At 35.4% G+C, this 17963-nt stretch overlaps 1 protein-coding gene across 2 annotated transcripts in view; it reads right to left on the reverse strand.

The window, feature by feature from the left end:
* Positions 1-17963, reverse strand: part of LOC145692906 (centromere protein I-like) — a 77157-nt gene that overhangs the window by 17416 nt on the left and 41778 nt on the right. For both annotated transcript variants that reach the window (XM_081768461.1, XM_081768460.1), the window contains exons 8-13: positions 17585-17685; positions 15524-15678; positions 11450-11656; positions 6584-6690; positions 3562-3750; positions 13-137 (exon numbers count right to left, since the gene is read on the reverse strand). In XM_081768461.1, the coding sequence (XP_081624587.1) occupies positions 13-137; positions 3562-3750; positions 6584-6690; positions 11450-11656; positions 15524-15678; positions 17585-17685 (884 nt within the window). The remainder of the gene's footprint in view (positions 1-12; positions 138-3561; positions 3751-6583; positions 6691-11449; positions 11657-15523; positions 15679-17584; positions 17686-17963) is intronic.

Here is a 17963-nt window from a genome sequence, read left to right on the forward strand (position 1 = left end):
CATTCTTCTTACCATTTCAATAATGAGCAAGCACGCGCTAGTTGTACCGCATTGATTGTGAAAAGGCCGTGATACACAATACTTGGACGAAACTGAAGACCAAGTGGCAGCTTCCCAAATCCTCTGATTTTTAGAACCTGAAAACAAATACTGTAGTTAAGAATCGACTTTAAGGTGTTAGTGGCGTTTTTTGTTTAACTTTTTTGTATTCTCTTCCTTATAATGTTGAACGAGAGCTATTTGTAGGTAGTTCAACTAATCAAAGGTATCAAATATTTTAGAGTTCTGAATATTATATTAATTTCTTACTGCATTTTGTTTCAATATCTCATTTTCAAAATAAGTTATAATCATTAAAAAAAAAAAAAAAAACTAAGTAAGTAAGGGAACTTCTACTAAACGACTAAAGTTGTCCATAGTATGAGGGACAAACTTAATTAAAGACTAAAGTCGTATTAGGTCACTTTCTTAAAGAAGGGAATACTAATTTGGATAATTTTAATCATATTTTGCTTTTTAATGGACGGAATATACAGAAGACTGTTCGCTCTACATCCGATCATCTGGTACTGGGAGTGTTAAGTAATGGCCTTTTTCCATGCCAAGTTTTCGTATGTACGCATTGTGAAACAGATCCGGGAGAATGGGTTAACACTTGGAGTGACTACCGCGAAAGCTATTGCAGCCCGTTACACACAACAGGCTCCTCTTGTGAAACATTCACCCACGAAAACCACCAGAAGAGCTGCAAGGAAAGTAACATTCGTATTGTTAAGGAGAATCCGTCGATTGGCGTACGAAGAAAATCCTCCAACACAACGCGTTATGGGCCGCAGATTCCACCTCGCACCGTCAACTGTGAACAAAACAATTCGCAAGTGCCTCAGGTTGAAGTGTGTGCTGAAGGCCCGTGTACATCACTTTCTACCGCGTCACATTACCGAACGTAAGACGAACTGGAGGAAACTGAAAAGTACCTGGTGGGTTTCAAATGGAAGGAAGTTGTCACAATGGATGAATCATATGTCCATCCCACTGCTGGTGGTCACATTCGGGCGATCACATAACGTGACATTGATGGTAAGGAGCGCAGTAACTTTGTTCGGCAGTACAGGGGAAGTTTCCCTAGTGGCTTTATGGTTGTAATGGGATTCGGATGTAAGAGTAAGTTGGTGATACATAAGGTAGACAAAAATGTGAAGGCAAATGTAAGATACTTCCAAGAATCCATTCTGACACCTATCTATCGGAGACATCTCACCAGGTGATGATTCATATGGACAAGGCTTCGCGTCATACCGCCAAACATCAATACGTTTTCATCAGGAAATGGCAGAGGAATTAGGAATGCGTGTCATTTCATTTGAAGACATTCCTGTTAAAAAGTCAGATACAGTCTAATGGATTTTTGCGCATTTGAACTGTTGAAACGACGTCTTCAACACATCGCCATCCGTGCATCCTGGGTGGTCTATGGAAAGCATGCAGGGACGAGTGGATCAGAATTCTCGTGCCTGGAGCTTGCTGCAATGGCAACTGCAATGATGTGTGATAGTCCACAATGCTTGGGGTCTAATAGAACATGATCGGTGGTGGAGGCGAGGTATCTCTTTAAATGAGTACCGGTCAAAAATGATCAGATATAAAGCGAACAACCTTCTGTATTCCTTATTTTTGTACTGTTATTAGTAACCGCATTTAAGTTAAGTTTATACAAATTTCAATTTTTATAGAACTTTCAATAGGTTGGTTGGAGTTGAGCATTCTTTTTCAGCACCGAGGGTATTTGAGACATGGATCTCTAGTTTAAAGGGAAATTCGAACCTCCGTAATGCGTTCAAATTTCAAGAATCTCCACCAGGAATCGACCCTGGGACTAAGTTATCAAAAGTGTATACATATAAGTTCTCACTCAGCTGCAACCGAGAGGAAAAGATGCAATTTATCGATACTGAATCATGCTAATAATATTCTAATCGTTGTTTTACTAATAAGGCCACTCCAATGATAAGCCCACTCATCGATCAGATTCATTCTTATCCAACAATACAGAGTAAAACAATTAAAGTGGTGATTCCCTCTAAAGGACCAAGAACACATTATAAAATACAAAGATCAATCCTATAATCATTAGAAGAGTTCAGATTATTTTCTTTTGAAAGCTCAATGGTTAGCTAGACTTCAACTTTCACGGTACGTACACTTTTAAGCAATACTACACGGCGTATATCTCTGCATGTTTCTCTCTCTCTTTTATATGGTGATTTTTTTTTATTTTTTACCTAATGTAAATCAATTGTGTTGTAGTTCTAGTGTTTATTCTTATGTCATATTTCTGAGATTAGTTCCCTTACAATTCTTGAGAACTTTTCTACTTTTCTTTTTCTCACAATGGTTAGGTGTTATAACAGCCTTAAATGAATCTTGTCCTACTGTCTATTTGGAAACAAAATAATCGAGAAGACTTGTAACCACAAACAACAGAAAGATATTAATTGACAGCCAGATTTTGATTTTTAGTCTTTCATTGCATCATATAAAATCTATAGTCATTTAAAACAAAACTGAAATTCATTCTAGATTGCTTTCCAATATAGAACAAGTACCTGATCATTATTGTGATAAAGAGAAAATGAGTATTGATACATCCATACCATTAAGGAAAAATTAGAATTAAGAAAAAAAGAGTGAAATTCCCCATCTGAAAGTAGCACACATATATATAAAATTCTTCGGAATACAGAGTTGTCCCGTAATTTTTGTATTTACGTATAACATTCTTGTTGTGAAATTTAAAGCATGTAATGGCCAAAAAATTGATAGTATGTGTCGTAAAAATCGTACCAATCGGCAATACTGTGATGTTATGAGAATAGTGCCCCAGAGGACGCAGTAATAACTAAGCACGGTTTAATTGATACGGCATTACTCTGCTATGAAACAAAATTAGTTTTATTATTTCGTATTCCTTCAAAATGCCGAAGAGAAAATGTGTTCTCAAAGAAAAGCTACGGACTAATTACCCTTTTATTATGCCATGCAATTTATTCCCGGCGGGAGCTCATGTGGTTCGGATTCCACGTTAATCAATAGGTCCACTTCTCATATAGCCTCGCTGATGAACGAGACGTTAAATTCAAAATCAACATATACCATGCAATTGTCATAAAATGCTATAATCAAAGTAAATCTTTTTCTCTTTGCTAATGTTCGTATATAATACAAGTAATAAAATTTTATTGGTTTATTTAAAAAGCATAGTTTTACTATGGATCAACCTCAATTCTCAAGAAGTGCATGATCACGAAAAGAAAAGAAATATTAACGAACTACAGAACGAAGAAGCATCCGACTCAGTGTAAGCTTTCACCAAGTACTTGAATCGTTCTCGACTTGCAACACAAAACATTAACATTTTGAAATAAATGAAAATAAATAAATAAATTAATTAATTAATTACTAAATATCAAGCTACCCGATAAAATTTTCTACATGAGATGTTCGAAATTCATTTTGATTAAGTATCTGGGAAACTTGTTAAGTATTTGATTTCATACATACCGATTCATGAAAATTCAATACTGCGTGATACATGACAGAGCTTCCTTTCTCCAGTATCATTCCACAAACACACAAGTCTGAAATAAACTTTTCTAAAAGAATCAAAGTTTCTTCAGTTGGCCACATTTTCTTTGTATTCAAGAACAATCCTGGTAGGTCATTTTCTTCGCAAAATAAGTCAACAGTCACCTGGAATAAAATAATAATAATAATAATAGCCATCCTTCTTAGTTGTTGATGTTACTACGAACTAAAATAGTGAAAAACGTAGTACTAGTCGATAAATATTTTGTGTTATAACACATTAAAATTATTTTTAGTACAATCGCAACTGCACGATACAGAACAAAAGTATGATGGTGTTAATAAAACTCGGCGTGTCTACCATTTTAGCATATCATTTCAACACCAATCTGGCGTTGAGCAATGCTAAAAGAACTAAGTGGATGAACGGAAGAATCCGGAGATAGAAACAGTGTCATTCAATATATATATATATATTCAAAACTAATTTTAGTACAACCGCAACTGCATGATACAGAATGCCTGTGTTCTAAAGCCATTCAGGTAGTAATATTCATAACTGCACTATTCTCCAATGATCAGCGAAATCTTATATTTGCTAAGAAGGGTTCAGCAAACGTATCGCAGTCACTCCTAAATCCTACGTATTAGAGATATACGTCTACACTATAATTTTTAGCATATAGGTTGCATCATTTATAATGTCCAACCGTGATAATGGAGAAAAAGAGGAAGAAAAGTGAAACTTTGCACTAAGCAACTATAAGAAGGGGGACATCTTTGCATGTATTAAACAGAAACAGCGTTGCCCAATATAAAGGTATATTTTTTCAAATGGCACTACGTCAGATTATTACATATTTGAAATCAACATGACAAACGAAAATAAAAAATACCAAATTTATTATTCAATGTTGCAAACTAAGGATATTATAGTATCAAAAATATCCAAAGTTTGGAAGCCATTAACACACATGTAGCACAACGTAGATGGACAGGATAACACATATCGGAAGTACCTTAGGACTGGATACCATGGTCATGGTATGACTTGTTTCGGATGAATTGGAACGAAGTGTCTGGGGCTTGAAAATTTGATTTTTTTAAATGCTTTGTTTCGAAAAAAATGCTTAGATAAGTATCATATCTAGTTACTTGTATGGTTTGCAATTAACGTACAAATTATTTTGTCGTTTACAGCACTCTGATATCTCAAACCGTTCCGAAGCTTGTGGATAAACTCAGTGTGTAGCTGTCAACACTGAAAACAAAATAGCAACGATATATAGACAGCGCAAAAAAAAAAAAAAAAGTTCGTTTTGTGTAGTGTAGTTTAGATGTCTTGTGGAGATCTATTCAAAATATAACAGCTACGTTACAAAATAGATTATTAGTGTTTTTTCTAGTTGCTCAAAACCCATTTAGCATATTACCATACATAATTTTGGTTAAATAAACCACAACATGGTAGCAGAACGTGGTTAAACCAGCCTTGCAATTTACGCGCTAAACTGTTCTTTTCATGTGCGTGTGAACTGAACTGTGAACAATGGCAAGTGAATTTAAAGTGCAGATTGAAAAACTGGAACGTCCAGAAGATTGGACTCAGTGGAAGAGGTAAATGGGTTTGCAATTCGAGCAATATGGCTTGGAAGATATCATTGATGGGACTCGAACCAAGCCTGAAGTTCCTGATACCGGTGCTAGTGAACAACAAAAGAAAGCAGCATCTGAATGGAAGAAGGACAATGCGAAAGCCGCAAGTCTAATTGCTAGTGCTGTGAGTAAATCAGTGTCCGAATTAGTGCTGACATGTAAGAATGCTAAAGACATGGGATAAACTGTGCAGTAGGTTTGAGCAAAGTAGCACTCAACGACTGAACATGTTAATGGAAGCATTCTATACCGCCGAGTGGAATCGAACACAAGACATCAACAGTCACATAGCCAAGTTGCAGAAACTGTTTGGGGAGCTGAATGAAGAACTAAAAGAAGCAGGGCGAAAATACGTTATCCGAAAAAATGCTCGTGGGAAGAATTCTGTCAACTTTGGGACGAGAAAAAAATGAAATGAAATCTTTGAGTTTTACGTCCCACGGTTATGCCGGTTAGGCTAAAGGAGACGGTGATGATGAGTAATGAATGAAATGGTGGAATGAAGAAAGTGGGAGGAAACGGGAGAACCCCGAGAAAATCCACGCACACGGTGCTTGTCCACCACAAAGGTCACTTGGCGGGAGCTGGGATCGAACCCGGGACCCCAAGCACCAGAGGTGAACGCTCTACCACTGAGCCACCGCGGCCCCTAACTTTGGGACGAGAATATCACGAATTTAAGAATGTGTGGGAAACTATCGATATGAGAAACCAGATAGTTAATTTGTTGACAGAAAAATTGTGTGCAATTAAAATGAGAACAAAAGACATCCGCAACGATTCCAGTGCTTTTGTGAGTGAATCTAGTCTCTCGAGAACCCCTTCCCTAAGTTATGAGAAAATAGAACATTAAAAAATAGTCTCAGAAGCAAACTAAAAAGTCAGTTCAACGAGCCAAGCAAAAATTTCCATGTAGAATTTGTTCCGAAGTAGGCCACTGGGCTGCAGAATGCCCAAGGAAACCCTCTTCAGACAATAATAGTGGAAAATCGTACAAAAAGAAAACAAGTGGGCCTAGTGCAGGTGTATTTAGTACAAGTGCTTGTAGTCAAAAGGTCTTGTACTCAAAAGATCAAAACATGTTCACCTAAAATTTCATCATCACTTTGCAACTAATAACAATATTACAACCATCTGTGCAAAACTTCACTGAACGTCCCTTGTACATTTGTAACATGTATAAAATATTTTTATAAAATGCACAGTAGTAACAGTACATCAATTTTATTACTTAATATTAATGCAAATTGACGCCATATTCTCTTTTAATACGTTTGTATCTGAAATCTGAATGTTCTTTAAACAATCTGATAAAATACGTAAAAAACATACATGCACATACCATGTTTATCAATAGTGCTGTCAAACTTGTAATTATTCGATAACGAATGTATGACGGCGAAGACAGGAATAAATCATATAACGGGCTTAAAATGCAGATATACAACTCTAGAAAGAAAAAAAAAAAAGAAACAATTAGCAATATATATAAACATAATTTTAAAAAGAGCGACAGAAATCAATTCTTCGGAATACACCAATAAAAATATATTTAATTTCCCTTGAATATCTAAAGATCAACTATTGCATATTCAAACAGTTACTTAATTTTGCAGGATGAATGTTCATTATTCATTAATTGCGTACGTTTCGGCAAAGAGTTATTGCCTTCGTTTGCACATATCTATTTAGAGAAGAACCCATTGTCCTACTTACTTAGAATCTATTTATTATTATTATTAAGTATTCTGCCTTTCGGCAAATTCTTGGACTAATGAGGATTTTTTTTTTTTTTTTTCAATTTTAGATTTGGGCCTGGAAATGTTTCTTCCACTTTTCTCGATCTTCAGCTTCCTCTTTTAACTCCCAATATTTTCTCCTATCTTTCAAATCATCGATCAGCTGTGTTCTTCTTCTTCCTATTCCTCGCTTCCCTTCCGTCTTTCCTTCTATGGCGGTGTGAAGAAGACAATTTCTTCGCAAGATGTGTCCAATCCAATTGGCCTTTCTACGAAGGATAGTGGCTAGAAGTGTCCTCTTCTCTCCTATCTGTTTTAAAACATCTTCGTTTGTTGCTCTCTGTGTCCATTTTATCTTCTCCATTTTCGTCCAACACCACATTTCGAAGCTCTCTAAATACTTCTTCTCTAACTTCCGTAATGTCCAAGTCTCTGAACCATAAAGTCCAATGTCCCATATATAGCACTTGGCGAACTCCTTCTTAAGTCCAATATTGAGCCTGCTAGTTAAGAGTGACTTTTTCTTGTTGAATGCTTCTTTAGCTATGGCCAGTGGCGTAGGGAAGGGGGGGGGCGGAGGCCCCCCCCCCAAAGAGGTCCGACAATGTACTTTGGTACTTTGATGTTTGTAATTTTTATATACTTTTATGTTTATATATTTTTTGTTTGTAATTTTTCTATATGTACCTATAACAGCACTTGCCCCCCCCCCAAACACACATCCTGGCTACGCTACTGGCTATGGCAATTCTTGACTTGATCTCTTTGGTGCAGTAAGCGTCTCTCGTCAAAATATTTCCCAGATACTTGAAATTATCGACCTCGTCAAGTTCTCTTTATTCTATTCTGATCTGTAAAGGCGTGTTTCCGCGGGATATTCTCATGACTTTCGTCTTTTCGATGTTAACTTCCATTCCATACAGTTTTCCAGTGTCAACTATTTTGTCAATCATCTCCTATAGTCCTCCTTAGGTTTTAGCTATTATAACCGTATCATCTGCATATCTGATCTTGTTAATGACCTGCTCTCCAACCTTGAAATTTCCAGTTCCCATTAATGCTTCCTTCATTAAACATTCACTGTAAATGTTGAATAATTGGAGCGACAAACTACATTCTTGTCTGACTCCTCTTCCAATCTGCACACTATTGGCTTCTCCTTCATTCGAGCGCAACTTCACTTGTTGTTGTATGTACAGGTTTTGAATGAGTCGTCGATCTCTCTAGTTGACTCCGATTTGTAGGAATGAAAATATCACAAGCCTGTCCCAGCTTTCTCACAATTTTCAACATGGCGTAAGCGGTGTTAATAAAGAAACTTAATACATCAGGTAAGATGTTATATGATGTTTTGACGATTAGTTTTGACACATGGAATCCATAAAACTAAACCATTTTACATGCCTGTAGAAACTAATCACGTACTATGCAATGAAAGTCTTATCCGTTTAATCTGCTTCATAACGAAATCCGGGTTTGTTTACCTTTTGCAAAAATCGAACATAGGCCTAGTGTTTTTCTACGTATTTCTGTTCTTGAATCTTCTTACTCAGGATTTCACTTGTTATGGTTTCCACTGCTGTCTGAAGTAGGTTATAATGCTCGTAATGAACCATACCAAATTCGATAGTATTTTATATTTACATGTAATATTGCAGTATGATATCGGTATATAGTATGTTATTTACAATTACCACTACATTGTCAAACATCCGAACAGGTTACTTAAACATATTCATACACATTGTTACATGTGGGACTACCTGTTCAGCATGCTGAAAACGAAAATAAAGTTACCTCAACAATATGAAACAATGAAAAGAGGACAAAGATCACTAAAAGTATACCAAAGCACAAGAGTATACAGGGTTAGTCCATTTACATTTAAACAAATACTGTTCGTAATTGCGAAAAAGCAAGTCGTAACGTATGTTACAAATTCAAGGAAAAACTTATCCATTAAGGAATGAAAATGTGCGATTATCCATTGAAAGTAACTTCTCCAACAATACATAAGGCAGTGATATTGTTTATTGTCGAAGAGCGTATAAAGTAAACTGACGCAGTTAAACCTTGCCATTCATATTCAACATTGCAAGACATAATCCAGTCCACATGGATTTACTGAGCTACAGATGCCCATTGTTTCCTTAACGTATTCGAATCCTATCTTTTTTTCTTCTAGGCCTCTTGGAGGAAATTTGCAGCAAAGAATTATCTGATTCATATTACGAAGTATAAAATGGAAAGAGAAAAAAAATATAACAGGGCAGGTGGATTTTGTTCTGCTGTTTGCTGGACCAATTAACAGGGTGCTGTTTATAAATACTCAATATGGCTTTTAGATGGTTGGTTGATTATTACGATTTAGTGAAATGAAATGAAATCTTTAAGTTTTACGTCCCACTGTTATACCGGTTAGGCTAAAGGAGACGGTAATGATGAGTGATGAATGAACTGGTGGAATGAGGAAGGTGGGAGGAAACGGGAGAACCCCGAGAAAGCCCACGCACACGGTGTTTGTCCACCACAAAGTCCACTTGGCGGGGGCTGGGATCGAACCCGGGACCCCAAGCACCAGAGGTGAACGCTCTACCACTGAGCCACCGCGGCCCCTATTACGATTTAATGTGTTTTTTTTTTTTTTTTTTTTGTTTTTTTGTTTTTTTTCACCAAAGGTATATAAGACGTAGACTTAAAGCTTAACGTGGGATCTGAACCACATGAATTCCCACCAGGAGGCTACTTTCAGTATTCCGTTACTTGGTATTAAGGGTTACACAATATAGATGTTTCGAGTATTTCCTGGAACTGATAATTGTCCGCACATATTATCATTAGATGGAAGAAAGAATGTGTAGTAACGTTTTGGGTTATTAGCCTACTGAAATTGCATTTAAATCACAATGCATGAATGGCAATCTTATATATTTATTACATGCCATAATTTTATACTGGAGAAATAGTTTTACAATTAACGAAATACAAACTAATAGGTATAACAAAATACAATTTTTAGGGGTTTGGTTTTCAAACAACTTTTAAGGGTTTGGTTTACTTTCTGTAAGTTGGTCAGTTTTCAATAAAATAAATGGCTAAGGGATGAGGTTTCACCGTACTTCAAAGAAAATGAAAAACTGTGGGTGTACATGTGGTAGGAAGTGCGAATAATCGTATAATCTCATAATGAAGTTTGTTAGTTTTGAGTTTTAGGCCTTCAATTATAAAAGAAATGGAAACATAAATGATGTTTGAAGCATTCGGTGAAGTAATTAAAATGCAGCAGAAAAAAGCCCACGTTCATTTGGTTGGTTTTGGGATTCAACCCAACAAGGTGCAAGCTGCGAATGGACACGTGTTCAATCACACTACTATGCTCGAGAAGTAAACGCTTTACCATTAAACCATGGTAACCTCTACAGACAATCTAAAATATTTTTGGTCTGATTTAAATGTCTGTATGTTTCTAATTCTTCAGCAAAAGGTTCATATTTGAAAACTCCGTTTACATAAATACTAGTCTTACTACTGAGAGGTGTAGAGAATGTGTTAAATTGGCATAGGAGGCGTTACTGAAATGTAGAGATGCCACCATTGAAAGGAAGGGGAAAAAATGTTAAGATGTGTGGGCATGGATGTATAATCATCATGACTTATTATAATGATATCGAAGTAATTCTGATGTAAAGATCGGAAGATGACTTGAAGAATTATTAAAGAAACAAAGAAAAGGAATCAAACGGTAGGTATATAAACATAATGATTGATTTATTAGTCATGATTGGTTTATTATTAGAAAATTTAAACCAAAATCATTCTGATGTAAAGATCGGAAGATGACTTGAAGAATTATTAAAGAAACAAAGAAAAGGAATCAAACGGTAGGTATATAAACATAATGATTGATTTATTAGTCATGATTGGTTTATTATTAGAAAATTTAAACCAAAATCATACACAGAAACCTTTTAGCAGTTAGTGGAACATTGAACCGGTCGAAGAATAGCAACACTGGCCGTAATTTCAATGCTATCAACACGAAATATTTTAGAGATAGAACCTTATCAACATCACGATAGTTATAGGCACACACATCGTGAATCGAAACCTAGACATGTCACTAAGAATTTCTGTCGCATGTTTTAGAAGTGTTTTGAAAAGGTTCGTGTCTCGCTACGCAATGCATCCCTCTTAGACATAATTCAGAATGCTTAAAATTTGGAACGTCCCACCTAATGAGGGGCAGGTGGCAACCCTAAGGGCACTACCACTGTAATATACGTGATTCAAGATCTTCCGCTTTCTCAACATTTACTTTCCCAGTTGCTTTTTCATTCGTGAGAAATTTACACAAATTTAAATCACGGTATACACATCTTTATTTCTCATTTGTTAAACTAATATATTTCACATCTTGTACCTAGCCAAAAGATACAACACTCAGCAAAATATGAATTTCGTGAACTTACCCTTATATGAAGAAAATACAAGTCTCTCAACCAGACGAAATATAAAGTTCATGTAATCGAATCCATCCCATGTTATTAAATATCTTGCCAAGAATCTTGAAACTACGGGAATACCTTGCTGCAGGCAATTCTGCAAAACTATTATTTGATTCAGGAAATGTTCCTTTTCTTTCGTAGTAATATCAGGGTCAAGATCGTCCAGGAACACTGAAAATGCGCGAAATAATTTTAGTTATATCTTCCTAGTTGTTATATACAAACTTACCTTACCTTACAATAAAAATACGTATAACTGTACTATAATAAAGTTATTTTTAAAATTATAAATCTTGTACATATTCCATGGCGCGCCATAGGAATACGTACAAAATTAGTAATTTCGATTACAATTTAAAATGTATTATCTTTTACCACATACGTACTTATTCTTTACCACCATGTGTTACAATCTGGACCGGGTTTAAGGAAGTAAACTCTGTGTCACGAGTAAGGCTAACATGTACTTCTGACTTTGAAAACTCAATGAAACGCATTTAAATTCGAATAAATATTTTAGCAAAATACGATCATGCAAACTATTATTGAACAAGTCGTATGTATGCTTTTTTTTAAGGGGAGGGGGGACTCAAAATTATAATACACCTCCAGTAAGAATCAAATAATTGTTAGCATCCTTAAATCCTTATTAGTAAAGTTCCTGCCATAATATCTAAAATAATTTTAAAATAGTTAATATTAAAATTTGGTGAAAACATAGTAGCGGAAAATAGGAAGTATGATGAACTAGACATTTGGACATGTTACTTTCAGTTGAAAAATACGATATAATTTTACGACGTGATAAGATATCATGTACTTCTCAGCTGAAAACAATAGAACTGAATTTTTTGTACCTTTATTTCTTATACTAATTTCTATGTTCTACATACTATCTTCTTACAGTTGTTTTGAAGAAAGAAAACACAAAGACAAACAAACAAATAAAAAAAAGAAACTTTACTGCGAATGACGGTTGAATAAAATTTCCAGGAAAGGGATAATAGTACATATGGCATTCGCACTTTAGTATCTAATATTTTAATGCTTTTATTTATGTAATTATTTGGTATTTTTCCAGTACACTTTAATAACTAAAGAAAGGCCACAAAGTAGATTGATCACCATTACTAGTTTCAGGGATGAAAACCAGAAACACTGGAGCAAGAAAGAAGTCGTTTCTTCATTCAAAAACAACAAATTCAACTGAAATTCGAAAGAGTGAAAAATGTGCGACTAGACCGAAGATCGAATCAGTTTCTAGCTTACCACCTAGTTCATTAAGGCTCTTCGCTCAGTCCAACGTCTTTGAAACTTAGTAAATAACTTAAAGGCAGTGAAGAATTAAGAAATCTATAAGGTGAACCAGGCAGTACTTATAAAATGATATTATATAAACTAATAAACGTTTCCAAATCTTTTCTTATAAACCAGAAATTTGGGTCCGCAGTTTATGACGTCATAATTATTGGGCACCCAAATATATACACTGTACGAAGGTTATTGAAAACAATTATTGGTTCATATAATATCATTTTGTAGATACTATCTGGTTCACTTTCTGTATTTTTGATATTGTAAAGTTCTGCTTAGGTAGAAGCACAGGTAGAGCAAATTATTCTCCGGAATCGTTTTCTCCCACTACCAAGCTTTATTACAAAATTCTCTTTTCTATAAACAGTAGGTTACAAAAATCACTATGATGTAAAATATAGTATGGGCAAAATATAGTATCTCAAGGTCCGAGCAGCCTACAGAAAAATCTCAACGGAATTCCGAACAAACTAAGTGGAGTGGATTTAGGATCCTGAATGCTCCGAGCAAGCAGAGTTCCTACTGATCAGGAGAAATCTATTTCCCTGACTCTCCCTGACCTTTGACAGGAAATTCCCTGACTTTCATGACAGCTGTCAGATGACGTTGACTTGTAAATAAGGAATAAATAACGGTGAATATTTATATATGAGAACATTTATTCTATAGAGGCAAATAGTAATCAATAGCTCATACGTACACTCATGTCCAAAATGATTGTCGCATATCTATAACTGTCTTCTTGTAAGAATTTAATTTGATAATAATTTTGCAGGGTACTTTTAATACTGATACTATGTTTATAATCGGAAAATGTATATTTGTGGTAAATTTCGTAGGAAAAGAATTATAAATACGAAAATGAGAATGAGTAAAACATAATGTTGCTAAATGGACAAGAGAGTTTTATTTTCATTTTATTGTTCTTATTTACTGCTCTTTTTATATGAAATTTGCCACATACATGTCTGCCGATTATACTGTATACATACTAACATTATAAGCAATACCGGGCAAATACGTTATCAAATTATATTCCTACAACAACATATTTATAGACATGCGACAATAATTTGACATGAGTATACATTCCACTTACCTTTCATAAAAATCTGAACGTCCATTATAATAGTTGGCTAAACTGAAATTGGTATACAATTAATGTTAGAAAACATATATGTTATAAAATTTCTCTGTTTTCAAGTCTTTCCCCTCAACTTCCCTGACCTGCACCATTTTCTCTGACTTCCCTGACCAGTAGGAACCCTGTTAAGAATTCCACAGAGTTCTGAGAAAACTAAGTGGGCAGAACAAGACCTAGAGCTCCGAGCAAGCTAAAGGCTTTGGGTTTGGTTTCTCTCAAAGCTCCAGGCAAGCTGAGAGAGTGGATTTGACCAGCCAAAGACGGATGCCAATCGCTGTGATTTTCCTGGTTTTATAGCTGCTCCAGTATGGCAGTGGCGCTAGTGGTCCTTCGTCACGTGACTAGTGATGTCGCTGATGTTCCAGTCGTCTGCCACTGTAGTAGTTCGCACGCACTTTAGTATTAGGACGAACATGGTGTTGTTTGTAAATACAAACATGTGTTGCTTGTTTGTGAACAGAGCCATGTGCGGGATATTCCAATATTCATTGTTTTTAAGTGAATCACTAAATTTTTTAGAAAAGTGGGAATAAGCTTAGGGAAGAGCCTTCATTACTACGTTGCTCAGTCCTTTCAAAGATCATCACACACTTTCACTTAAATCGCTGAGTGAAACGCTAGAGATGGTCTGAGAAAAAACTGGGTAGCCGCACTTGCATGGTAAGCCAAATACTGGGTTCGATCTCCGCTCCACTCACATTGATAATTTTAATATAATTTCCCTTACAGTAAGGTAGATATTGAAAAATAGTTTAGCATTTTGCTTTTAAAATATAGTGTTAGTTTTGCTTTTAAAATACTAAATGATTCATTGGGTTTCAAAGCACTGTTTAATGACAAGCATACAACGTGAAAGATGGGTGATGCATAAAAAGATAGATACATTCACCAAGTTTCTAGTACATTCTACAAATGTTCAATATGTGCGCTCTTGTCACCAGGTACACAACCAAATGGCAATCCAGTTCCATCCATACGTTCACTAATATGTTTCCGTCTGTGTTCGTCACAGCAGCAGTGATGCGTTCTTGCAGTGTTGTTGGCATTGGCAGTACACAAACTTTGTCTTTAACATAACCCCACAGGAAGGAGTGACATGGCATGAGATCTGGCGACCTAGAGGAACACAGCAACAGAGGAACATCACCCAGTCCAGCAATGTAGCAGTTCTCTGTTGAGAATGGTACGGAAAAAAAGTTGTGTTTTCCCTTTCACAAAGACAACCAATAACACAAAATGCTCTAATGACCAGGTGCAGCTTTTCCGTATTTGCATACGAATGCTCGCTGAACGCTCATAACCGACGATGCATATAGTAACACACAAAAACTTTTTTCTTTTGCATGGTTTCCATCTTTTAGAGTGATACTACAGGACTGCCATCTAGCATGCACGCGAGCCACGAAGCGGGCTTTTAAAACCTGATGAGTGTACCTATCTTTTCGTGTATCACTCGTCTTTGTACGTCATATACTTGTCATTAAATATTGCTTTGAAACCCGATGAATCATTTAGGCTAACCCTGCATTAACAATTTTCGTTACTATCTAAAACAAGCTAATTAATATTTCTACACTTACCACTGCAAAGTCTGCTGTACAAAAGGTAAGAAAATCTACTCTGTATTTGTCTACTGCAATGTGTTAGAAGAAAGCAGCCCTGAGGTGAGCCTAATAGGGATAAAATATTATTTGGCATTTCTAATTCTGAAAATTTTTCCTTTAACTTCTTCGCACTAGAACAAGAGAAACAAATAAACAAATTATACATATTTTCTTATAAATACAGACATATATGCTCACACACTAAAATTACACTCTTGAATACATTCGCTTAAACTTTTCACCAGATAGGAAGACACAGAAGTAGGAAGAAAAGATAAAGACAGAGAACGAGCAGAGTGAGTGCTGGCACATCCATGTATATATCAGGTTTTGAATAGATGGAGTTTAGTATGGGGAAGATAAAACTGGTAGAACGGAAAGGTTGATAGGAGTGCAGGGTAGCAACGGAATAATGAATTGAAGAGAAAAGTGATTGACAAATGATTGAGAAAACCCACGAACATGGTGTCTGTCCACCACAAAGCCCACTTGGCGCAAGTGGAGATCGAACCACAGACATTACACCCCAAATGGCAGCACTCTACCACTGATCCAGCACGATCCCTCTGTTGCAGAAATAATGCTCATTATATGTTTTAATAATAATAAAATAAATTGACAAAAATAAAATGTATATCAAACAGAATGTAAGTAGTAAGTAGATAATTACAGACGATTGAGACCAGTACACACACTCCATTTGCTATCTTTGTCAATTTCCGTTATTATTATTATTATTATTATTATTATTACTTTTTATTGTCTAAATCTCTCATTTTATTTATTATTATATGTATATATATTCTTTTAAATTTAATTATTACTATTTATTTCATATCTTCATTATTTCTCTATTTTTCCTTCGCTTTCTTGTACTTCTTTCGACCTACCCGTTCCAGTAGTTTCATCATCCTCCACTAAACTTCATAACCCTCAGTCCAATATGGTGCCCACCTGAACGGTTCTCAGCTTTTCTCTGTTCATTATTATTATTATTATTTCATTTCTTTTCTGCATAATTTTTCATCCTGTATGATGAAGCGTTTCAGTGAAAGTGCTCATAGTATATCTTTTTAAAGTACTGATTATATTTTCTGGTAAGTACTTCACTACATATCCAACGTGTATTAGTAATATGAACTATCCACTTATACACTACATTTACCAACTCAATATTGGTTTAAAAGCTTATGCAAATTTCTTGACGTTTACTTTTTTAAAAAAATACATAGCTATACACAGTGTCACCACAAGAGTTTTACAAAACAAATTAAAATTTTCAGTTTTACGTCCGACAGATGTGTGTAGGCTCAAGAAGACGGCGATGGGGAGAATGAATGAAATGGTGGAATGAAGAAAGTGGGAGAACCCGAGAAAACCGACACTCATGGTGTTTATCCATGACTAAGCCCACTTAGCATGGGTGGGAGCAAAGCAGGGATCGCATGCACCAGAAGTGAAGCTTTATCCCAGTCACACTACGACTACTTAAGAGTTCTGCAAGAACAGGTAAAAGTAAAGATACACTTCGTTTACAAGACAGAACAACGGGCGTTGTAAACATAAGGTTTTACACCTCCATTACCTCTGCACTTAGAAAAAGTTATGTGGCTAGCACCATGTTCTAGATGGAATCTGAGTCGCATTTGGATGAGAGTAGAACGAAAAATTAACATTGCGCCCCCAGGGGTCAAAAGAAGATTAGATAGACGTTTTACCCACTGTCATCACAGTTCTTTACAAGAAAGGAAGTTCGTGAATAAAAAGAAAAATACCGATCCATTATTTTTCAATGACTTTTATAAATCCTTTCTAATTATTTCGCATTTTCCTGAAGTAGTTTGAAAACTCAAACGAAAGCTAGAATTAAAATCGTATTAATTTAAGCAAACTACGCTGTTTTATCTGTGCTAATGAGCATCATTATGAATCAAAAAGTTACATATTTTTCTTTAATATCTGACAACAAAAGATTATGAATTAAGAAAATATCCTAATTTACTTCCATTTATACAACGATTTTTATATTATACTTACTTATTAACTTGAGTCAAATAGGTGCGTTGCTTTCTAATCAACTTTGATCGAAGCTTCACGTATGTAATAGGAGGAATTAGACCAATTTTCATTTTCTTTGTCTGTAAAATAAATAAATATTAGACTAGCCTAGACTCCGAAACCAAATTAGTTATGTTTTAAATATGAAATAAAAGTTGGTTTGGAAAATAAAAATAGAATATTATTCTTTCATTGTATTTAGTTTTCCGCAGATTGTGCAGCGCAGAGCAGTAAACAACAGTAAGAATAATCAAAGATGACAATACTCAAAAGGAATCGCATTGTACATCTCTTTCCAGCTTAGACGTAAACAGCAGATGTAAACAAACTCACCTGACTTCCAGTGGGTCGATGATCA

Source organism: Thermobia domestica, chromosome 8 (genome assembly GCF_964235325.1).
Source record: "Thermobia domestica chromosome 8, izTheDome1.hap1.1, whole genome shotgun sequence".
Lineage (NCBI taxonomy): Eukaryota > Metazoa > Arthropoda > Insecta > Zygentoma > Lepismatidae > Thermobia > Thermobia domestica.